We start from the raw sequence: 23,979 nt of genomic DNA, 5'->3' as shown, positions 1-23,979 counted from the left end.
CCGGGCCGGGCAGGGAGCGGCGGAGCGCGGCGGCGGCGGCAGCAGGATGAGGGAGGCGCGGTTCAGGGACCACTTCTGGGTGAGCGGAAGCACTGCGGGACCGGGGCAGCGGGGGCAGAGCCAGCCAGAGCCGAGGGGGCACAGCTGGAAGTGGAGGGATCACTGCTCTCTGGTTAGAGTTGGCTCCAAAGCCAACGATCGTGGTCGTGGGGTGACTTTGCTGAGTGCTCTGGGTCGGTAAAACACTGCCGCAGGGTGCCCAGAGAAGCCGTGGTTGCCCCATCCCTAGAAATGTCCAAGGCCAGGTTGGATGGGGCTTGGAGCAACCTGGAATAGTGGAAGGTGTCCTGCCCATGGCAGGGGGTGGAATGGGATGGGCTTTAAGGTCCCTTCCAACCCACACCATTCTGGGATTCTGTGATGCCCAGCAGGCACTGCCCACCCATGCACAGAACTCCTGAGAGTTCTGGCTTTACAACCTGCTCCATGCAGCCAAAATAATCCCAGCAAGTAGCTGCTGCCTTGCTGGAGGAAGTCAGTGCCAGGTTGAAGGATTTGATAACATTAATTGGCCATCGGTGAATTACTTGGAGACACCATGGCCAAAAATGTTCTCTTGATGTGGAGCTAATCCCGGACTAGGAGCAAATCACTCGGTGTGTGCTGCTACCAGCTGCTGAGCCATGGAGGAAAACCCACGGTTCAGAGAAAACCACAATTTATTCTTTTCAGTCTGAATTATGCTTTTATAAAAGGAGAAGTGCAGGAAACCCACATATCTGCTGCAAAACTTCAGCTCTGTGGCTACTCAGTTCCTCTTGTGGTGGACCTTCATTCCAAGTACTGGCAACCAGGAAGTAAATTACCAAATTTGGTCTTTTGGGGCTGAAAACCTTCATCTGTGAATGGTGCTTGGGGTTTCCCAGATGTTGCTTGAAAGCTGCTCCCATCTTTTAGGATGTGGAAGAGAAGCACAAGCCCCAGGAAGAGCTGGCACCGGGTTTGGGGCTCCTGAGTGTTGAGGAATAAGTGCAGAACACCAGGCTCACCCAGCATCATTAGCGAGTTAACTGGCAGAGGGTTGTCAAATACGTGGAGAATAAAGCCAACTTTGCATCTGGCTGCTGCTTCCCAGCTATTTGTTGCAGAGCAGTTTTCCAAGGTGCTCCCTTTGCTTTGCAAACAGGCAGAGGGAAGGTTTTGAGGGTGGTGGCAGCATCCCCCCAGGCTGGGGGAATAACTGTGATGCCAGGAAGGCTGAATAGACAAAGTTTGTCACGCCTCAGTGGCACATTGCATTGAAGAAGAGCTGCTCGCCGCAGGGCTGACTTCAGCTTCTTCTGTCTAGTTTGTTCCTCTCCAGCTGTGGTGTGGTGCTTTTTGAAGGAGGATCCTGGAGGAGGGGGCTCAGTAGGAGATAACACCAGCACAGGAGCAGCCTCCAGCTCCCAGGGCAAGGTGGATCTGGGGCATTGCGTGGGGCGCTCACTCTTGCCTGACCCCTTTTACTGCAAATACGGTTATTTCCTGAACAATCCCTGGTTCTTGCTGAGCCCCAAAACACTTGGTGCTGCCAGGGATTTTTCCTGGTTTTTGTTCTTTCTGAAGCCTTCATGCTCCAAGCCCCCTGACCGAGGAAATGTGCCTGGGGCAGGCAGCTGGGGTGGAGGTTGGACTGGATGGGAACGTGATGGATGTGACTCAGTGGAGAGACTGAGGCCCCTCTGCGGTCATTGGGCCCATGGAAAAGGCAGGTACCACCCCAAGCAGCTGCCACACCACGTACTGGTGACTGTGCATCAGCTGTGAGGGCTGGGGAGGAGGAGGGGAGTAAGGGCAGGAAGCAAAAAACAAATCAAGATGAGGTGTGGAGGGCTGCACATCCAGCTTCTGCCTGCTGCTGAGTGCTGTGAGTGGGTATGCACTTCCTCCTGCAATTTTCCTCTTAAATGGCTTTGCGTAAGGCAAAAATAGAAGAAGTCTTTGCCAAAGCAAGTGATTTCTTAGAATCAAAGAAGTTTTGAGCAGTTTGGGTTGGGAAAGACCTTACAAACCATCTCGTCCACCACCCTACTATAGTCAGGGACACCTTCCACTAGACCAGGGTGCTCCAAGCCCCGTCCAACCTGGCCTGGAACACTTTCAGGGATGGCATAGCCACAGCTTGTGTGGGTAACCTGTGCCAGTGTTTTAACACCCTCATCAAAAACAATCCAAACAATTCCTTCCTTATATTTAATATGAATCTCCCCTCTTTTAGTTTAAAACCATCATTCCTTGTCCTATCATTACAAAGAGCTTGGTGAGGCACAACTTTCATCTTCTGTAGGTTCTTCACCTATCAGATAAGGTGAGATCAAGAGAACCATTGCTGCATGATTCTGGGCAGGTGGCAGATGCTGCCACACATTGTTCTTCAGTGGTGATGCTGGCTCAGCTTCAGGTCTGCTGGTCCAACAAAATGTCCACGTCTTTTTTTTTGCCCCAAATTAACTCATCATCCCACTCTACCTGCAGAATCCCTAAATACTGGGAAAAATGTATGTTATTCTGGTGGGGGCAAATTTCTCAGTGGTTAGGACAGCCTGATGAGAAGGAGGAGACTTTGGGAGTGCTCCAGGGGAGATATGCTCCAATTGACAAGACAGAGTCTAAAAAATGTCCAGGCCCTCAAAACCTAGGCCAGTTTTGGTATTGAATCCTCTAGCTTTGAAATGTGGCTGGTTGTGAGTGATGACCTCCAAATTTCTTTGTGTGGATAGGATGATAAGGGTGAGGGTGGTGAGACCTTGGCACAGGTTTCCCAGAGAAGCTGTGGCTGCCCCTGGATCCCTGGAAGTGTCCAAGGCCAGGTTGGACAGGGCTTGGAGCAACCTGGGATAGTGGAAGGTGTCCCTGCCCATGGCAGGGGGTGGGACTGGATGAGGTTTAAGGTCTGTTTCAACCCAAACCATTCTTGGATTCTGTGATTGTATGCTAAGCTGCAGCCCACCCTTTGCTCTGTCGGGGTAGCAGGGCTGTGCTTCTAGCCTCACCTGGGGACTGATTTAGTTTTAAACCCCACCAGTTCTGGTTCCTTCGGTGGGTGCTGTGTCTGTTCCTGCACTGGCTCCTGTTCCCTGCTGGAGCTGATGGTGTGATATTCCTGATGTGCTCTGTCGGGAAAGCACGGGGCTACTTGGCTCTCTGCGCTGAAGTTTGCTCTTGGGTCTCAACACAAGATGATAAATTTTCTCAAATAAAGAGGTTTGCTCTCTGGCACCCCACTGCAGCTCCTGCTTGCTCAGGGACTGAAGTCCGGACATGCCTGAAGCCGAACATTTTTTGCCCGGCATGCTCCAGCTCCCATGTCACTCCCTCCCACCAGCTGTGTGTCCTGCCTGCCTGTGAGAGAGCTGTGCAAAACCAGAAATAGCCCAAAGCTTGTGTTTGTTTGTCTTTGCCCTGCCTGTAGTGATTGCCACAAGTTGGGCAAGCATGACGCTTTGTTTTCATTTGTTTTTGCAATCTGCTCTTCTTCTTTCACTATGTGAGGTCTTCTCTTTCACTTTTTTTCACTTTCTTTCTACATGCCTTGTTCTCCACAAGCTGATTCTTGCACATATTTCGGATAACCCAACAGCCTTGGGTCTCATCACTGCACTTTGGTGCTGTAAAACCATATGGTAAAAATAGAAATGACAGTAATGCTAAGAACCGTTCTAATTGTGATCTGTGGGTCAACAGGTTGCAACTTGAAGAGTGGAATTTTGGTCATTTGGTTTTAATGAGACAATGCTCTGCTCCCTGCAGTGTATTTAGAGATGCTGCTAAAACAACCCATGGCTGGGGAGGACGCAGCCCGGGGTTCTTGGGTTTATTCCCTGGCTGCTGACTGATGATGTGATGCTGGATGTTTTACTTCCCCTTTCCCCTGCTTCTCCTTCTCTAAACGGGGACTGGCTTGGTGAAACTTAGCAGTGTTGTGAAATCCCCAGGTCATTGTTTCAAAGGAACAAGGTAGGGTTTGTGGGAAGAAGAGGTCGTTGCGTCAAGGCAGGATGGTCCATTGCTTTTGGCTTCTCTGGGACAAGCAGGGAAGGTGTTGGCGTAGGGGGAGGAAACTTCAAATGGAAAATTACTAATCAAAAAGCTGCTTTTTGCAGGAATACTGATCCGAGGTGGGTGGATTTGCAGGGAGGCCTTTTCCTCCCTGCAATGAGTTTTGTCTGTCCTGTTGTACCCTCCTGGTTACGGGGTGGGGAGGAACTGCAACCTTGTGCAGGCTCTCCTCACTCTACTCCCTGCAGGCACCAGCATAAGCACTTCTCTTTGTCTCAGCAACTTCTGCAGGATACTGAGCGATTCTGAGGCTGCACCCTGAGCAAGGACAGCACAGCCAGTTACAGTTGCACAGTGTTTCTGACTACTAAAATAGTCACCGGCTTCTGGTGCCTTTCTCTAAGCACACAAGGCTGAGGAAACGTACTGAGAGCTTGGAATAAATATAGATCTTTCAAGAGGTGGTTCATGAACAAGTGCAGTGCCCCAAACCTTTCAGTTTGGGAAGGTTGGGACAGACTGGTGGAGGGCAAAAAGGCTCTGCAAGGGCATCTGGGCAGGCTGGATCCATGGGCTGAGGCTGGTGGTGTGAGGGGCAATGAGAACAAGTGCCAGATCTTGCACTTGGGCCACACCAAGCCCTGCGACTCCAGGCTGGGGCAGAGGGGCTGGAAAGTGTCAGGAAAAGCCCTGGGGGTGCTGGTGCCAGCAGCTGGACATGAGCCCAGGGGTGCCCAGGTGGGCAAGAGGCCAGTGGCACCGGGGCTGTCCCAGCCAGGGTGTGGCCACAGCCCCAGGGCAGGGCCCGTCCCCTGTGCTGGCACTGCTGAGGCACCTCCAGTGCTGGGGACAGCTCTGGGCCCCTCAGGACAAGAGAGACATGGAGGGGCTGGAGCGTGTCCAGGGAAGGGAATGGAGCTGGGAAGGGGCTGGAGCCCCAGGAGCGGCTGAGGGAGCTGGGAAAGGGGCTCAGGCTGGAGCAAAGGAGGCTCAGGGGGGTCCTTGTGGCTCTGCACAAGTCCCTGACAGGAGGGGGCAGCCGGGGGGGTCGGGCTCTGCTCGCAGGGAACAGGGACAGGAGGAGAGGGAATGGCCTCAGGTTGAGTCAGGTGAGGTTTAGACTGGATTTTAGGGAAAATTCCTTCATGGAAAGGATTATTAATCCTAGGAACAGGCTGTCCAGGGCAGTGTTTGAGTCCCTATCCCTGGAAGGATTTAAAAGCTGTGTGGATGGGGCACTTGGGGACATGGGTTGGACAGTGGTGGGCTGGGCAGTGCTGGGGAGTGACTGGACTCAATGGTCTTGGATGGCTTTTCCAACTTAAACATTTCTGTGTTTCTATGTGTCTCCAATGCCATTTGCTTCATAGGGTGTGTGTCTGCAGGGGTTTTCCGTGTAAAGTGGGGCAGAAGATGGAAACACCAAGGTCAGCAGCTTGCTGTGACTCAGACAGGATCATGACGTGCTTTCATATCCCCACCAGAACATTTTAGCCCCTCTTTTGGCTGAAGATGTAACCAAATCCCAAAACATCACAAGCAGCACACAAATTCCTTCTCCTTACTGAGTCCATTGGGTGCAAATCCAGGCAGCAGATCAGGAAGGGGGGTGCATGTCCTGCAGGCTCGGGAAACATCAGGTGCTGCTTTGTCACCTTGAAATCATCCATTTGCAGTTTCCATGGGCTGTCCTCTAAATAGCACATGGGCTCAGAGCTCTGCCCAGCAGGGAGGGCCAGGACAGATGTCTGCTGGAGAGTGGCAGGAGAGGCCCTCGTGCTCTGTTTGGGCAGGGCTTGGTGCAACTCCCCTGTTGCAGCGGGGTCTCCTGCAACATGCATTAGACAGCGAGGCCTGTGGAAAGAAATAGGGAGCAATTCTTGATAGAAGTTTCAGAGATCTTTATTCTCCAGGCACATGGCCGGGGGACTGCTGAAGAATCGAGCAATCACCAGACAAGCAGGGTCCTCCCTGGGCAGGGGAACACAAAATAAGCAATGGGGAACAGGATTAGGGCACATGTGACCAGGGAGCAGGGAGACCCCATGCCTAGGCCATGCCTCTACCCCAGGGTCCCCTCTCCCAGGACCCCATGGCAGGCGGGGAGGAACCCCAACACTCCCCGTCCTTCATATCTGTCTTTGGGTTAGTTTATTACGTTTTTAAATCTTCTTCTCTGTTCCCATGGCTCTGTGCTTGCTGTGTGGCACTTCCATTGCTGCCACCAGCCCTGCCTTTGCAGTCACAGAATCCCAGAGTGGTTTGGGTTGAAAGGGACCCTCATGACCATCCCATTCCACCCCCTGCCATGGGCAGGACACCTTCCACTGTCCCATGTTGCTCCAAGTCCTGTCCAACCTGGCCTTGGACACTTCCAGGGATCCAGGGGCAGCCACAGCTGCTCTGGGCACCCTGTGCCAGGGCCTGCCCACCCTCACAGACAGCAATTCCTTCCCAATATCCCATCTGTCCCTGCCCTCTGGCACTGGGAAGCCATTCCCTGTGTCCTGTCCCTCCGTGCCTTGTCCCAAGTTCCTCTCCAGCTCTCCTGGAACCTCTTTAGGCCCTGCCAGGGGCTCTGAGGTCTCCTGGGAGCCTTCTCCAGGCTGAACACCCCCAGTCATGCTGGTCCTTTTGACTCTTCCTTTGCCAAACCTGCTCAGAAGGGTGCTGCAAAGGCTGATTTCACACTATACAGCCCTGCCCAGCTCTGTTTGGGACCAGAGTTCCTCCCATGGAAGCCTCTCACAGGGGGATTTAAAAGCCATGTCGATGTGGCACTTGAGGACATGGGTTAGTGGTGGCCGTGGCAGTGCCAGGGAATGTTTGGACTTGATTGTGTTAGAGGGCTTTTCCAACCTAAATGATTTTATGGTTCTGTGTTTCATGTAACACCTTGCACCCTGGGGTCTGGTCCAGCCTTGGGTGCTTAGGAAACACACATGTGCTGGAATTAAATCCTTCTGCTGTAGGAGGAAGAGTGATAAAACAAGGAGCTTAATGCACATTATTGATGGATACTCCCAGTTTTCCCCTTGACCCATCTGCCTGGCACAGAGAGCCCAAGAGTCCCAGGCAGCAGAGCAGGATGCAGGAGCCTTTGGGTGCCCCTGGACATGCAATGATGGGGCTCTGACCCTCCCTCCTGCCTGGGCTTGCAGTGACCAGCAGTTGTGCTCTGCATCCATTTTGTTTCCTTTGAAACGGGGGATAGGAATTCAAGTTAGGCTGTTCATTTTGCAAATGTAATGAAGACTGACTTCAGTGCAGTGTTTCCTTTTCACAGACCTGATTAGTGAAGATGTAGAGCAACCTGAGAGCTGGTTGTTATCAGTACTAACCTCATTTTGGAGAGACATTTGTTCTTTGTAAAGGAAGTTTGGTTTCTGCTTAAGTCCTGCTCCACAGTCCGGTCTTCTGTGCATCCCACAGACACAGCAAAGCTGATCTGGGATCCCTGTGGATTTCCTGTCAGTCCCACTCCATCAGATCTCCCCTTCACTTCTTGCTTTCTGGTCACTGGCAGTCAAGTACTTGAATAGGGAATTCCTCTTAATTAAATCCTTCCTTTATTGCAAATACCAGCCCTGTTCTCCTCATTTATTGCACCAGGAATAAGCTCTTGAGAAATCCCCTCTTCTGCTGCCCGCACTTTAATGCCAGATCTCTGCATACTCTCATCCTGGCTTTGAACCACGTCCTGAACCTCTCCATCCTGCCACTATTCCTCTTCAGGTTTCTCGATAACCTTCTGTGGCTTTTGTTTCCTGTTGCTGAGCTTCATACCTGCTCCTACTACTGCTCCCTTTCTGCAGCCTCTTCCCCTATATTTCTCCCTGTGTTTCTTTCCCTGGAGGTGTTCAAAAGGCACGTGGATGTGGCACTAGTCTTTGTTCCAGAAGACAACAGGTGGAACCTTCTGCTTGGCTTGCTGCTTCTGCTTCAGGTTCTGTCCAGACTGGGAGAGTTCATGGTCTTTGCACTATCAAAGCACTTAGGAGCCCTGCCCTTTGCCTGGGGTGGTAAATTCCCAACAGTCATAGGGCAAAAGTCCTTTTTTTGTCCTAAGGTGCTTCAATGCATGGGAATGGGGAAAGAATGGGGTAGAGTAAGTCAGCCTACATCATTGCTGCAACTATCTTTTTCTTTTCTTCTCTTTTTCTTATTTCTTTTTCTTTTTTTTTCTTTTTTTTCTTTTTCTTCTTCTTTTTCTTCTTCTTTTTCTTCTTTTTCTTTTTTTTCTTTTTTTTCTTTTTTTCTTTTTCTTTTTCTTCTTTTTCTTTTTCTTTTCCTTTTTCTTTTTCTTTTTTTCTTTTTCTTCTTTTTCTTCTTCTTCTTTTCTTTTTCTTTTTCTTTTTCTTTTTCTTTTTCTTTTTCTTTTTCTTTTTCTTTTTCTTTTTCTTTTTCTTTTTCTTTTTCTTTTTCTTTTTCTTTTTCTTTTTCTTTTTCTTTTTCTTTTTCTTTTTCTTTTTCTTTTTTTTCTTTTTCTTCTTCTTTTTCTTCTTCTTTTTCTTCTTCTTCTTTTCTTCTTCTTTTTCTTTTTATTCTTCTTCTTCTTCTTTTCATCTTCTTCTTCTTTTTCTTCTTTTTCTTCTTTTTCTTCTTTTTCTTCTTTTTCTTCTTTTTCTTCTTTTTCTTTTTCTTTGTCTTCTTCGTCTTCTTCTTCATCATCTTCTTCTTCTTCTTCTTCTTCTTCATGCATCAATGCAATATATGTTTTTAGGAATAATTTGCAAGAAAACACTGACCCTTCAGAAGTCTATAGCAAGTGTGAATGGCATAGGTGTACCTTGTTTCAAATTGCCACCTTTGCTCTTATTCTGAAGTCTCTCCCATCCCTAAAAGAAAGGATTTTATTTCCTGAAGAGGCACTTGCATGCTTGCTCCCACTGAGCCATGGCCTGTGCAAATGCCTCAGGAGGTGGCAGTGGCCCTGGATTGCACTGACAAGGACATGACTCCTGTTCCTGTGTTTTCAGAGCACGGATCTGACCAGCACAGTTGGCTACGACAGCATCATTCAGCATCTGAATGATGGCAGGAAGAACTGCAAAGAGTTTGAAGACTTCCTGAAGGAAAGGTAGGGAGCTGCCTCTGGCAGCAGGTTGGGTTGAGCCTGGAAGTGATGCTGTGGCACTGCTCCTTCTCCTGGTATTCCCAGTTTGATTTCTGCCATGTGTAACTGTCCACTATGTTAAAATGCTGTCCCATGAAGTTCACCTTGCTGCTCACCTTGCAGAAGATCAGGTTGGAAGATCTTGGCCTAGGAGAGGCACGGCTTTGTCCTGACTTTGTCTTTGTACGTTATGAATGCCCCACAGATTCAGTGTTAAAAAGTGGTAGGGTTAGGTACTGCTGTTATTAATCAGAGGAGATGACCTAAGCAGAGGTTCTGTGGCTACAGAAACAGCTGAGAGGATCTGGCCATGTATTTTGCCTTTATCGTTCACCTGGTTAGCAGTGGCTAAATGTGAAGAGCATTGTAGAACACTGTACATTGAATCAATGTCATGTTGGCAGTGACAACTGGAGAAAACCAACCTCTGACTGCATGACTTGGTACAGAGCAGCCTGGAACAAACATAATGGGCATGAACAGGAGGAGAACTGCACTTAGAGGTGCCTAATGCACCGACATCTGTTCAGGCTGTAATCCCATGTTCCAGAAGAACTTGGGCCTTCCAATGAGGAAGTGGACCCTGAGAACCACGTCTCACTCATCCATGACAATGCAGAGTGCCAAAAGCCTCCTTCACACCCTGTGTCCTCTTCATTCTTGAAGGAGGTGTAGGTTGCCACTGAAGTGTCTAGCCAGGAGGAGATCAGAGGCTGGACCTGGGTTTGCCGCTCCCTGGACTTGGCCCAGTTGTCCAGCATGGCTGTTACACAGTCCCAGCTATGGAGAATGTGCTTGCTGGATGTTTTGTCTCAAACAAAGTTCATGGGAATGCTGTTAGGTAGAAAAAAAAAAATTGATCTGTAATATGTATTTTTTTTCAAATTCCCTATTAGCTTCTGGAGTTTTTAGAGTTAAGGTAGGTGAATTTCACTGCCAAACTCCAGAAATCAACCACCCAGGGGTCTGCCTCTGTGTTAGAAGTTAAGGCATTTTAGAAAGTTACTTGTTTTATTCAGTAGACATTCTAATGGCAGCCTCTAGCAGTACTTGTTCCTTTCCACTGGCCGCAGACAGCTAGGGTTGCCCACATGGAGAGAACTACACTTGACCAAGCAAGTCCAGCCCTGGTTGTCTGTAGTGATTTCAAAGCGGCTGCAGAGAACTGGTTGTTCTTACACTGCAACACATGGGCTCTCTTTTCCTCCTTCCTTTCTTCCAAGAGGGGGAGGTAATGTAGTCTCTCAAGGGTGTTATTTATGTCACCTCACAAGATTTGGTCTCTTCTTCAGGTGCTCTTCCTAAGGATTAGTGCCAGGTACAGAGAGTACTTACTACCACACATTGACAGAGGGCAGTTAGGTGGGATATTGGGAGGGAATTCTTCCCTGTGATGGTGGGCAGGCCCTGGCACAGGATTCCCAGAGAAGCTGTGGCTGTCCCATCCCAGGAAGCATCCAAGGCCAGGTTGGAGGGGGCTTGGGAGCACCCTGGGATAGTGGAAGATGTCCCTGCCCATGGCACAGGATGGAATTGGATGAGCTTTGAGGTCCCTTCCAACCCAAACCAGTTGATAATTTGTGACTCTATAATTTCTCTCTTTTCTCAACAGGGCAATTATAGAAGAAAAGTATGGCAAGGAGCTCATTAACTTGTCAAAGAAGAAGCCCTGTGGGCAGACAGAGCTGAAGTAAGTTCACAGTCTCCTGTGTTTATGGGTCTTTCTGGAGCAACCAAGGAGGAAGAGAAGGAAGGAAGCTATGGGAGACAAAACAGAATTGAAATGTGATTGGGGTGTTCAGAAGATGAGCTGAAATAGTTCTCATGAATGAACAATGCCCCGCTGGGTTCTGCTTTTCTTTGAGTTGGACCCCACCAAGTTCCCACCAGCCACAGATTAACCAAAGCACTGTAGACGCTCGGGGGGGTGTGGGCTGGTGGGTCAGCAGAAAGCTGAGGATCATGAGACCTTGGGTTAGCTCTAGACAGATTTTGTGCCAGAGGGAAGTACAGGTACTTCCTTGACTCAAACCTGGTGGACCTTCAGAGTCCAGAATGCTGTGGCCACTCCATTTCCCAAGTGACCCTTGGCGCCTTCTGCTTCCTCTTTTGTTTCTGTGCTATATACAAGCCCAGACTGATGTTCCCTGGTCATTTACTTACAGTTTTATATTGAGGTGTCACATAAAATGTTTCTGACATCTTTACTGTGCAATATTAATAGGGAGAATAGCTCCCTACTTTTCCAACCACTGGCAAATGCACCACGTTGAAATCGTTCATCTGTTCCAAATGATGGTTTTAGGAGGTTGCCTGAAACATTTGTCATGAAACTTTGAATTTTTAATAGCATCCAGTGTTCAGAAAAATATAAAGTATATCTCAAACCAAGTGAACTGTGTTATACCTGCTGAGAGGGGGAAAAAGCTGGAGGTGCTAAGAGGGTAAATAAATGTGCTTTGAGGTACTTTGGTCAGTGTTGAGTGAGCTCTGTTTTGGGAGAGGTGCTCTGCTGATGCCTGTGCCTGACTGTGCTTTCCCACCCTTTTTAATGCCCTGCCCATGTTTTTCAGTACACTGAAGAGGTCCCTTGATGTTTTCAAGCAACGTAAGTAATTCTTTGTGTTTGCCAGGACACTTGGCAGCGCCAAAGCCTGAAGGCAGCTGCTTGGGAAGAAAATAACAGGGAAATCTCTAAAGCTGTGCAGTGCTAAGGACAGGCATAGGCTGTACTGCTGGCCTGGCTCATCCCAGCGTGTGGGGTTTGGGACAAAGTGAGCCAGGGCACAGGTGGGACAGGAGACACACAGGGAATCATTTTGGGGATCTCTTGGGCTTTCAGATCCAGGTGCAGCTCAGAGGTCATCTTTATGTTGCACATAGGAAGCTGTGCATGGGAAGCTCATCTGGAGTTTGTTAGGCTTGTCCTCTTCACAAACACACAGTAACTCACACCTCAGACCTGGGGACAGCTCTGGGTCCCTCAGGACAAGAGAGACATTGAGGGGCTGGAGCGTGTCCAGGGAAGGGAACGGAGCTGGGAAGGGGCTGGAGCCCCAGGAGCAGCTGAGGGAGCTGGGAAAGGGGCTCAGGCTGGAGCAAAGGAGGCTCAGGGGGGACCTTGTGGCTCTGCACAAGTCCCTGACAGGAGGAGGCAGCCGGGGGGGTCGGGCTCTGCTCGCAGGGAACAGGGACAGGAGGAGAGGGAATGGCCTCAGGCTGGGCCAGGGGAGGTTTAGGTTGGATATTAGGGAAATTTTTTCATAAAAAGGGTTGTCCAGCCCTGTCCCAGCTGCCCAGGGCGGTGTTGGAGTCCCCATCCCTGAAGGGGTTTAAAAGCCGTGTGGATGTGGCACGTGGGGACATGGGTCAGTGGTGGCTTTGGCAGTGCTGGGGGAATGGTTGAACTTGAGGATCTTACGAGGCATTTTCCAACCTAAATGATTGTGTGATTCTAACTGGAGCATGTAAAAGATGGTGCTTTGGCTGCCACGCATTGTCATGTGTCACATCCTGCCAGGGTACCATCAGACAGCGCCTCGAGGGTGAGAATCTGCTATCCTGTGCCCAGTCCACCCCCTGCCCGATACAGGTTTCTTTGCTGCCCCTGTGGACCTCCCTAACAAGGCTCTGCCCTCACCACTGCTGACTGTTGACAGCTGTGTGTTTGGAGCAGCTTTGGGGGTTGAATCATGAGCTGCCATTTGGCTCCACTCCCATGGTGAGCTTGCTGGGGTGGTGTTTCACGGTGTGGCCTCTCACTTTCAGCAAGAGCAGCTTGAGATTGTTTTAGCCTTCATTTTTCTGTGCTCCAAGTTGGTGCCTGCTGTCCTGGGGCAGTGCAATGTGTTGAAACATGCCTAGATTTATCTGCATAAGGGGGAGAATTTTCTCAGACTGGGGGGCAGGTCCCAGCAGGATTGATCCTTACATTGGCAAGCACTGCTTGGAGGCTGCTTCAAACAAGTTGCTGCTTTTTCATGTTTCTGAGACTGGATGTGTGATGTGTTGTAAGCTGACATGAGAAACAGTCTCTTTAGGAATATACATATAGATACTGAATTTATTTTCTTTTTGCAGAGATAGACAATGTGGGACAAGGTCACATCCAGCTGGCACAAACCCTTCGGGAGGAAGCAAAGAAGATGGAGGACTTCAGGGAAAAGCAAAAGCTGCATCGGAAAAAGGTCAGGCACTGTGGGAAGATGTGCCTTCCTGCAGGGTGCTGATCCTGCCCCAGCAAGGGGCTGATCTTGGTGCTGTCTCATGCCTTGCCCCAGCCCCCACCACATCCCCGCTGCTGGGAAGTGCTGAGTTCCTTCCTCTGTGTAGTAACTGTGTTCGACTGTGTAGTAACCTCCAACTTCCTTCTTCTCACTTCCACGTCTTCTTCGTGTGCTTTTTGGGGTCAGCCGCAGCACTGGAATGTTTTTAAAGCATTTGTTTATAGTGCTGTATGATCTCCATAGGGGCTGCTAAAACAGCCAAGCCTTTTAACTTCCTCTGGCTTGAGATTCCTTTGTCTGGAAAACCAGGGGAAACTGCTAGAGCCAGGGACTGGCTTGTACCTAGCAGAGGGGAGTGGGCTTCCCAGTTTTGCCAGAGTCTATGGAGGTGATACAGTACTATATATTGCTAGGATTTAGTTTGTAGAGCTCCTTTGCATACACAATTCAAGGCTTAGGCAGAAGCATAAAAGATGAGTTTTGTGAAGATGCTTTGTGTTAATGGAGGTCCTTAAACACATCTCAGTGTGGCTCTTCCTCTTCTAAACCACACGGTGTGTCCTGGAGCTTTGATGGTCAGTGATGTGCTGACCCCAGGTCTGTTGTCTTCACAGATCGAGCTGATAATGGAGGCAATTCACAAAAACAGGAATCTGCAGTACAAGAAGACCATGGAGGTAAACCGAATCTGGGGCTGTTTCTTGCCATGTGGGTTAATGCTGCTCACACAAACACACACACACACACAGAGTGCTGGGACAGGCTTAAATGAGAAGGGTTTCCTCTTCTGCTGTGACTCAATGCTGTGTCTGTGCGAGTGGTGTGCAGGCTGTGCTCAGGAACATGCCAAGGACAAGGCCAGTGATAGCATTGCAGGGTTGGATACAGATGATTTGGAATCAGAGAATTATCTGGGTTGGAAAAGGCCTCTAAGATGCTTGAGTCCAATCATTTGCCCAGCACTGCAAAGCCCACCACTAACCCATCTCCCCAAGTGCCGCATCCCACACCTGTTTTGAACACTTCCATGGATGGTGACTACACCACTGCCCTGGGTAGCCTGTTCCAGGGCATGAAAACCCTGTCTTTGAAGAAGTTTTTCTGAATATCTACTCTAAACCTCCTCTGATGCAACTGGAGGCCATTTCCTCTTACCCTGTCCCTTGCACCCTGGGAGCAGAGCCTGACACCCCCCTGGCTGCCCCCTCCTGTCAGGGAGTTGTGGAAAGACAGAAGGTCCCCCCTGAGCCTCCTTTTCTCCAGGCTGAGCCCCACCAGCTCCCTCAGCTGCTTCTCATCAAACTTGTGCTCCTGCCTGTTACCGAGCCCTTCTCTGGACATGTTCATGGACTTGATTGCCACTAGCTTTTCACTGCAATCCAAGAGCAGCCTGCCTTGCAAGGCTTTTCCCAAGCTGGAGGGCACCTTTTGTGTCACTCCCTGCTCTGCAGGCAGCCTGTTCCCTCTCAGGCTGAGCTTTTCCCCAAGGCCTCCCCCTGAGGTGTGTCTGCATCTCGCTGTTCCCGGTGTCTATCCTAGGCCAAGCGTCTGTACGAGCAGCGGTGCCGGGACAAGGATGAAGCAGAGCAGGCTGTGCACCGCAACGCCAACCTGGTCACACAGAAGCAGCAGGAGAAGGTACAGGAAGTGGGTGGCCGGGGGGTAGGGGGAAAGGGATGTCTTTCCTTGCAGCTCTCCTGCCCCACAGCTCTTCTCCTAGTTCTGGGTTTTGGGGTGAGGTGAGGTGGCTGGTGATGTTCCCCAGTGGGGCTGCAGTGCCATTGGTGATGCACCCAGGCTCTGCTTCACCTTCCTTCTCTCTCCCGTTATTGGCAGCTGTTCCTGAAGCTGGCTCAGACGAAATCAGCACTGGAGGACACTGGTGAGTGTGGAAATACCATGCTGGGAGGGCAAGGGAAGTGTTTCCAGGGGCAGTGGGTTGTGAAGCTGTGGAGTGGCTTGTGGGGGAGCTCCAGCCCTTTGGTCGGACACGGCTCCTCAAAAACACCTGCCCAAGGTATTGGCAGTGGGCAACCTCCCTGGAGAAGCCTGCATGGCCCCACCAAGGCTGTGTCCTTCTGCTTTACCTCTCATCTCCCAGCCTTTTACCTTCTAGTGAAGGGATTTTTTTATTGAATGTTAATCATGGAATTACAGAATCATAAAATGACTTGGGTTGGAAGGGACCTTAAAGGTCATATTGTTCCAACCCCACTGCCCTGGGCAGAGACACCTTCAGCTGAAATGTGATTTGTCTCACAGACAGGAGTTACCAGCAGAGTGTGACCACACTGGAGAAGATCCGGGAAGAGTGGCAGAACGAGCACATCAAAGCTTGTGAGGTAAATGCCCCTAAACACCTCCACAAGCGTGGTCCTCTGGGTTTGCAATACTGGCTGCAGGCCTCAGGGACAGTGCAGATTTGTCTTCTGAGTATTCCCCTGGCAGTGAAGCAGCAGGATGTATTGCAGCTAACCCTGGGTGTCTGTCTCAAGCTTGGCTTCTGGATTCAAGGCCCCACTGCTTCAAGGTTTCCACTATTTTTTTATTATTTTTATTTTCCACCAGCTTTTAAAATTGGCAGAGTCAAGGTAGTGACATTTTTGCCCATTACCTGCGTGCATGTTTGGTGTGGCTGTCATGTTGAATAGCTGTGGTCACCTCTGGATACTCAGTGTCTCCAGGCCAGTACATCCTAGAGCCTCAACAACAACTGGAAGAGTCTGTCTGAAACTCTGGAAGACTTTAGATGACTTCTCAGCAGAGGCTGGTGGTGGTGGGGGATGCAGGTGAAGCCATCTCCACATGCAAGCTGTGCCAGGAGTTGTTCAGCTTGTGTCTCACAGACTGTGCAGTAGTGTGGGAAACCCTCTGAGTGGGTGTATCAGCCTGAAGCAGACTGCCTCACAGAGAAGTGGTCCAGCAGGGATTTCTAGCACATGCTGGGGAATTCCAGACTGGTAGCGAGAGGGCTGAGCAGCTGCTCTGCTGCTGGCCTGTGATCTGTGACTTGGGGATGGAGGGATTGCGAAGATTGAGATTTTATCCCAGATCTGCTTCAGGCTTGCAACCAGCTTTCCCATTCCCAGCTGTGCTGATCCCTTTCCAAGTTACCTCTCATCAGGCTGCTATTCTACTGTTCCCTTTTGAACTGGAATTTGCTGTCTGGTGTGTGTGGGTGTCTCTGTGCTGGTGTACTTTTGGTGTCTTCTCTGGAAGTCTCTAGGATGGAGACACAGTTTAGTGGTGGGTTGGCAGTGCTGGCTTAGTGGTGGGACTCAATGCTCTTAGACAGTTTTTCCAACCCTAACGATTCTGTGGTGGGGAGTGGAAAGCAGCAGTTTCACTTTCGCAGGTGGATCACATGGAGGTTTTCCTCTCCACGTGTTGAAAAGGTCATAAGCGGTAGCAAGTGTATATGTTCATGGAAATATATAAAAGCATGTGAAACTGAGGTGTACCAGACAGCAGATTTCAAAAGGGTTTAAACCTGCTTGGAAAAGGGTTGGGCTGGAAAGAGCAAGAAGACCAACCAGTCAATACACCTCTGTTTGAACCTGAGCCAGCAGTGTGCCCTGGTGGCCAAGAAGGCCAATGGCACCTGGCCTGGATCAGAAATAGTGTGGTCAGCGGGACCAGGGAGGTCATTCTTCCCCTGTGCTCGGCACTGGTGAGGCCACACCTCGAGTGCTGTGTCCAGTTCTTGGCCCCTCAGTTCAGGAAGGACGTGGAGATGCTCAAACGTGTCCAAAGGAGGGCAACAGGGCTGGTGAGGGGCTTGGAACACAAACCCTGTGAGGAACGCCTGAGGGAGCTGGGGTTCTTTAGCCTGGAGAAAAGGAGACTCAGAGGTGACCTTATCACTTTCTACAAACTCCCTGAAAGGTGGTTGTAGTCAGGTGGGGCTTGGTCTCTTTTTTCCAAGCAGCAACTGACAGAACAAGAGGACACAGCCTTAAGCTGCACCAGGGGGAAATTTAGGTTGGATGTTAGGAAGAAGTTTTTTACTGAAAGAGTGACAAAGTTCTGGAATCATCTGCCTGGGAGGTGGTGGAGTCACCATCCCCTGGATGTGTTTAAAAAAGATTGGATGTGGCCCTCAGTGCCATGGTTTAGTTGAGCTGGTGTTAGGGCATGGGTTGGACTCAGTGGTCTTGAAGGTCTCTTCCAACCTGGTGATGCTGTGATTCTGTGATTCTGTGTTTTCATACATCCCCAGTGCTTTTTATATTGCTCCATAACTGGAACATGGAAATGTTAAAAAAAAAAAGTACATGTGGCACGTGGGGAAATGTGTTAGTGGTGGCCTTGGCAGTGCAGGGGTAACAGTGGGATTCGATGATCTTAGAGGGCTTTTCCAACCTAAATAATTCTGTGACACAAGGGTACCTGTGTAAGGGAAGTGGGCTGGGACCACAGGAGCACAGGGTACCTTGGGAACCTGTACTGCCTTTAGGAAGCTGAGTTGGTCTCCCCAGAGGTAGCAGTGTGCAGGGTGGTCCCCTCCACATCAGTCCTGCAGATTTTCAAGCTTAGCACTCACCTTTGAATTACCTGGTTGCATAGAGGGATCATTGCTCCTTGGGATGAACCAGAGAACTCATGGCTTCCTTGTTTCCTGCAGAAGACCGACACCAACTGCTCTAGGCAGTTATCTTTGTTGTGACACGTGGGGGTGAGAAGCAATCAGGACAAAAGAGATTTGCCCTCGTTTTAAGGATGTTTTGGACAGTTTTGTCTGTGTCATTTCAGTTCTTTGAGACTCAGGAGTGTGAGCGGATCAACTATTTCCGTAATGCCCTCTGGCTCCACGTCAACCAGCTCTCCCTGGGCTGTGTCCAGAATGATGAGGTACCTCAACTGAAAATCTTAATTTTTCTGCATGGGAGGCAAAGTCAAATTTGTTTTCCTGGGCACCTAAGCTGTGTTCTGTCCAAGTTGGGCTGCGGACCTTGACTGACCGCAGATACCAGCATGAGCGGGCAAGCAGAAGGATTGGCCAAAACTGTTGCAAATGGGGTTTCCTCTGGGATTCCCACATTTTTTGAGGGTGGTGAGGCCGTGGCACTCGGTGCCCAGAGAAGCTGTGGTTGCCCCATCCCTAGAAATGTCCAAGGCCAAGTTGGACGTGGCTTGGAGCAACCTGGGACAGTGGATGGTGTCCCTGCCCATGGCAGGGGGTGGAATGGGATGGGCTTTAAGGTTCCTTTCCAACCCAAACCATTCTGGGATTCTGTGCTTCCTGTGACACTGAAGCTTGTGTGCTGCGTGAGTACTGGCCTTTCACTGTGTGTGGGAAGCAATTGGGAAAAAACCTTATTTTTTGACCTGATATATAGAAATGCATTTTATTTCCCTTTTGCAGAAATATGAGGAAATCCGCAAGAGTTTAGAAATGTGCAGCATTGAGAAGGATGTTGATTTTTTCGTAAATTTACGCAAAACTGGAAGTTTGGCTCCAGGTAAGAGCTTAGTAGAATCTGACAAAGTAGTGCTACTGCTCTGTACTCCTCATGGAGCTGGCTGCTCTGGTCAGCATCTTTTTGTGTGCAGAAAACACTCATTTTGCATTTCATTCATTGCCATGCAGCACTAGTCTCTGTCACTTTTGACAGCCCCCGGAGATAATAGTCCTGTTTTTTTAGTTTCCTGATCAGGTGTTTTCTCAGAGAGGGGAAAGACTTAGCAGCTGAATGTTGGTATAAAAAGTATTTTATGTCTATAAGAGGCCTGTACTTTACTGCTGTCAACTTTTCCTAGCTCCTGTTGTTTATGAAAACTACTATAATGCCCAGAGAAATGTGACTCCAGTGAGAAGTCCAGCTCCTGTACCTATATCAAGGTAAGGAGTGTAACATGTACAACTGCAATTGTTACTGCAAATGATGCTCGCTCCCCCAAAACAGGCATATTTTGTTCCTTTCAGTCTATTGGAAGCTTGCCTTGAGGGTATTAGAGAAAAATATTTGCTTGCATGGCTCTTGGTGTGATCTGCCTGTCTGAGGGGAGTTAAAAGCATTTGTGGGTGGAGGGAGGAACTGCAGAGCCGGATTCAGTCTTGTGGGACAGAAGCTGGGCAGGGAGGACACGGTGAAGGGTTTTTCTGCCGGGGGCAAGATGATGACTGGGGCCGAGGCTCATGCTAAGGATGAGTTGCCATTTTGGCTGCCACACTGGGAGAGGAGTCATGTTCAATTACGGCTTCCTGATGTCTCACTCTGGGCAAAGGCATGTACAAAGATGCACCCTGAGGCTCACTCATGAATTTTTCCTTGAGTTAGTGCTTTCTGGTTACTTTTTCCTCTCCCCCTCTGTATCAGGTTCAGTTCTCATGTTTGCCAAGCGGGGTGTGGGTGATGAGCCCACCATGACTTGCTTTGTCAGGTCTCCATAAAGCCCAGGGTGGCCAAACCTCTTGCCCTCCCACCAGCCCTGCGAGGGCAGCTGGGGGTGCAGAACCAGGGCAAAGGGAGTCCCTTAGCCACGCAGATCCTCAGCTCTGTGTTTCCTTCTTGCAGGAGGGGACCCCTGCCCACCCCGACCAGCGCACCAGGTGAGTTACTGCTTTGTGGGCTTTCTGGCCCCACAGAGGAACTCTCTCTTCAGCCATTGCCCAAAGTCCCTTTCCAGCTCTCTTGAACCCCCTTTAGGCACTGGAAGGAGCTCTGAGGTCTCCCTGGACCCTTCTCTTCTCCAAGTGAACACCCCCAGCTCTCTCACCCTGACTTGAGCCTCATTCACTCTTGCATTCCATCCCTTTAACATGGATGGCCAGTGTGTGGTGCTTCTGTTCCATTTAAAGTCATGTAATGAGCACTTTTCATGGGAAACCTGAAGGGTTTTTTTTGTGCTCTGTGTTTCAGGGGAGCCTGATTATGCCACAGTTGATGGCTACAGCTTGGTACATTTCTAACAGTCACAGTAAGTACCCACTTTTGATGAAGAAACGGGGCATAAAAGAAAGAGGGTGAGGAATTTTTTGCCTGGGCAGATAGTAAAATGACAAGAGGGAATGGTTTTATACTAAAAGAGGGTAGATGTAGATTAGCTAGCAGGGAGAAATTCTTCCCTGTGAGGGTGGTGAGGCCCTGGCACAGGCTGCCCAGAGAAGCTGTGACTGTCCCATCCCTGAAAGTGTTCTAGGCCAGGTTGGATGGGGCTTGGAGCAACCTGGGATAGTGGAAGGTGTCCCTGACCGTGGCAGGGGGCTTAGAATTAGATGGTCCTGAAGGTCCATTCCAACCCCAACCATTTTGTGATTCTGTAAGAAAGGATTTAAAATGAGATGAAACTACACAGAAGAGGGACAGTGGAGAAAGAAAGGTCATTGGTTAAGGGATGACATTTTGAGGTGACTGGAAGTGATGCTCCTGTCAGCCCTCCCATCACTTATCTGAGCTGGAGCTGTGGTTTAGACACTGTTGATCCTGTTCTCTAGGTTTTCCAGAAGGCAGAAGACACTGTTGGTCTGACCAGCATGGCAGAGGTGGTGTTTCCAGTTATTTCCAGACACACAGAGCTGAAGTTCTTCTGCTTTTAAAGAGAATATTTGAGGACTCCAGTATTTATTTTTACATTCAGAAAGTGCTTACTAAAATCTGTGCCTTTGATCAGCAAACTCCTTGGATGGATCTTCACACTCAGAGGAAGAAAAGGACCAGATCATCAGGGGTGATCTGTGTCAGAAGAAGTTTTTTATTTGAAGTGCTTCTGAAGTGCAGCCATCTAGAAAGGCTGGAGCCTCCCACTCTGTAGGTAATTAAGAGGTTGTATGTGCCGAGAGCAGTGCTGCATGATGCTTTGGGCACACTGGCTTGTGTTCAGGGTATGTACATCCCTCTCAGATCTCAGGTTTTGTGTGTTCCTGAAGTCTTTTGCCTGTTTCTTAAGTCTTTCATTAGTGGGGATTAAACTTGTCATTTAGATCAAATTTTACTCGTATCTCTCAGAAATCTTACTTAGAGGGGCACCAGCCGTTGCACTGCATGTCTGGCTTAGCTGTAGGTGTGCTCCAGGCTTAAGCGCTGACACTCGAAGCTGATTTGCATCTACCCAGGGAGGGGCTGTACCACATCCAACCTGCTGGGAGGTCCCAGGAAGGATCTGAAGGAATTAGTTCAACTCTTCCAACCACCTCTGCCATGAGGCTCTTGTGAGCTTTTAGGTTCATCAGGTTGTCCCTGGTAAGCTTTGGAGACTAGGGCTTGGAGCAACGTGGTCTAGTGGAAGGTGTCCCTGCCCATAGCAGCAGGGAGTTGGAACTAGGTGTCCTTTAAGATCCCTCCCAACCCAAACCATCCTGGGATTCTCTGATTCCATGATTTAATTAACTGCTGTGATTCTCTAAACTTTGGACTTGTTCTGGCTATGCACCACTGGAAACAAACTTACCTACTGCTGGAGCCGTGAAACTTGTTTTCTGAGCAGATCTCCTGAAAGTTTCTGCCCTTGTTGGTACCATATATATATATAGATATGATTATGGCTTTGATTCAGAAGCTTACGTGCTTCAGGGCTGCTGGTCTCTCTGATGTCCCTGTGTGCAGTGCTGCTTCACTGCTCCTCACTGCCTTATGACACTGCACACAGGGACACAGGACATGGGGATAAACACACAGTTTACTTGTCTAAACCTGGTGCCAGGTCACTAACCTGGAGCAACAGGATTTGCTGTTTTTATGATGTTTTTCAAGTTGCATCTGCATGGCTTCAATATGTGCCTTAGCCCATCAGTCCTAGGGGCTTTTACTGTATTTATTTGTGTGGGGAAGATGACAGCGAGCTCTAAAATCTGCCCTGCTGCCTCACAGTGAGTTGTGTGAAGTGCACATGCCAAGCAATTGACTATCCTATTTTATTTCTGAAAGACCAAGGACACAAATACTCTTCCGAAGGAGCCTGCTGTAGTCTTAGTTCTATAAATATATATATTAAAAAATAAGTTTTGAGTCTTGTGTTGTGGATATGCATTCTTTTTAAAAGTTGTCATGTTCACTTTCTGTTGGGGATAGGTTTGGGACCCATTCAAAGCATCCTAGTCTCTTCTAGAAGGAAACCTACAAGATCACATCCTTTACCTTTATTTCAATACCTTGCTCAATACCAACACAGTAGTGTGAGAAAACACCCCAAAAGAGAATGGCATGAGAAGTGCTTATGATTAGCCATGAGCTGCAGACCACGCAGGGCTGTTTGCCCTGGAAGAGTGTCTGCTCTGCAATAACTTGCATGGTTTATTTTCTGGGATTTTTCCACTAACTGAGCACAATAGTTGCTGTTAGGCTTTTCTGGATGTAGAGGTCCCCCGTGAGGCTGAAACTTGGCTTGCACATTTACTAAGAGCAGAGAAGTAATCCCAAAATAGGGGTGCTGGGGAAGGTTTCCCCCTAGACCCACATACAGTTTACCTTTCCCGTAGATAGTACAAATTCCAGGTTACGCTAATAACATGAGGACTTCTCAAGCCCTAAGTACAAGGTCCCACGGAGAGAACAGTGCCTGTTCAAGGCCATTAACTGGACTGTGATGTGTTCTGCAAGGTGCCACTGAGTGCTGGGCGCACTCATCCTCCTGGGGACTGGGAGAAGTCACTCCTGTCCCAGTGGGGTTCAGGCCCTGCTCCAGCTTTTGCTCCCTGGGGGTGACTGGGAGGATCTGAGGGACAGCAGTTCCAGGCCTGGGGCTGAGCCAGCATTCCTGCTGTGCTGGAGGTGTCTCAGGCCCTGGGGCAGACAGAAGCGACCTCACACTACCCATCCTTGCTAGTGGGGCTTGGCTTCTCATCCCACGTTCCCTCTGGCAGAAGCTTGGGCTGACCCTATGGATGGTCTTTGAATCCCTACAGCAGTCTCTGGTTCACTATAAACTATCTCTGGGTCCCTATGGACAGTCTGTGGGTCCCTATAGCAGTCTGTGTGTCCCTGTGGAGGGTCTGTTTGCCCCTGTGGACGATAGATCAGTCGCTTTGGATGATCTGTGTGTCTCTGTGGATGATCTCTGGGTCCCTGTAGTGGACCCTGCTCATCCATGGAGTGTCTGTCAGTCCCTATGGACAGTCTGTGGATCCCTACGGATGGTTTCTGGGTCCCTACAGCAGATCCCACTCACCTATGGATGGTCTGTGGGGCCCCCAGGACGGTCTGTGTGCCCACGGACGCTCTGTGTGTCCGCATGGACGTTCTTGTGGGTCCCCTACGGACGCGCTGTCAGTCCCTGTCGTGATCTGTTGGTCCCTATGGCTGTTCTGTGTGACCCCATGGACGGTCTGTCAGTCCCCACGGAGTGTCTGTGTGTCCCCACAGACTGTGTGTCAGTCCCCATGGGTGCTCTGTGGGTCCCTATGGACAGTGTGAGTGTCCCCACGGACGATCCACCTGCGCCCCTCTCGGCCCCCGCCCCTCCCTCAGCCGCTCCCTCAGCTGCTCACCCCGCCCCGCCCCCACGGCCGCGGCCCCGCCCCCACCGCAGCCGCGCCCTGTGATTGGCCAGTGCCGCGGGGGGCGTGTCCCGCCGCCCATCGCTCTCTGTGATTGGCCGGTGCCGTGGGGGGCGTGTCCCGCCGCCCATCGCTCTCTGTGATTGGCCAGTGCCGTGGGG

At 49.9% G+C, this 23,979-nt stretch overlaps 1 protein-coding gene across 1 annotated transcript; it reads left to right on the top strand.

The window, feature by feature from the left end:
• On the top strand, positions 1-22,333 carry PSTPIP2 (proline-serine-threonine phosphatase interacting protein 2). Its single transcript, XM_039567654.1, has 15 exons — positions 1-79; positions 9,021-9,121; positions 10,770-10,847; positions 11,731-11,765; positions 13,238-13,344; positions 13,998-14,060; positions 14,923-15,021; positions 15,220-15,265; positions 15,646-15,725; positions 18,136-18,234; positions 18,749-18,845; positions 19,144-19,225; positions 19,902-19,936; positions 20,247-20,304; positions 20,822-22,333. The coding sequence occupies exons 1-14, from the start codon at positions 47-49 to the stop codon at positions 20,294-20,296; spliced, it is 1,005 nt and encodes a 334-aa protein (XP_039423588.1). The 5' UTR covers positions 1-46; the 3' UTR covers positions 20,297-20,304; positions 20,822-22,333.
• The last annotated feature ends 1,646 nt before the right edge of the window (positions 22,334-23,979 follow it).

Source organism: Corvus cornix, chromosome Z (genome assembly GCF_000738735.6).
Source record: "Corvus cornix cornix isolate S_Up_H32 chromosome Z, ASM73873v5, whole genome shotgun sequence".
Lineage (NCBI taxonomy): Eukaryota > Metazoa > Chordata > Aves > Passeriformes > Corvidae > Corvus > Corvus cornix.
The sequence above is the reverse complement of the archived record's forward strand: the minus strand, read 5'-3'. Positions and strand labels throughout refer to the sequence as shown.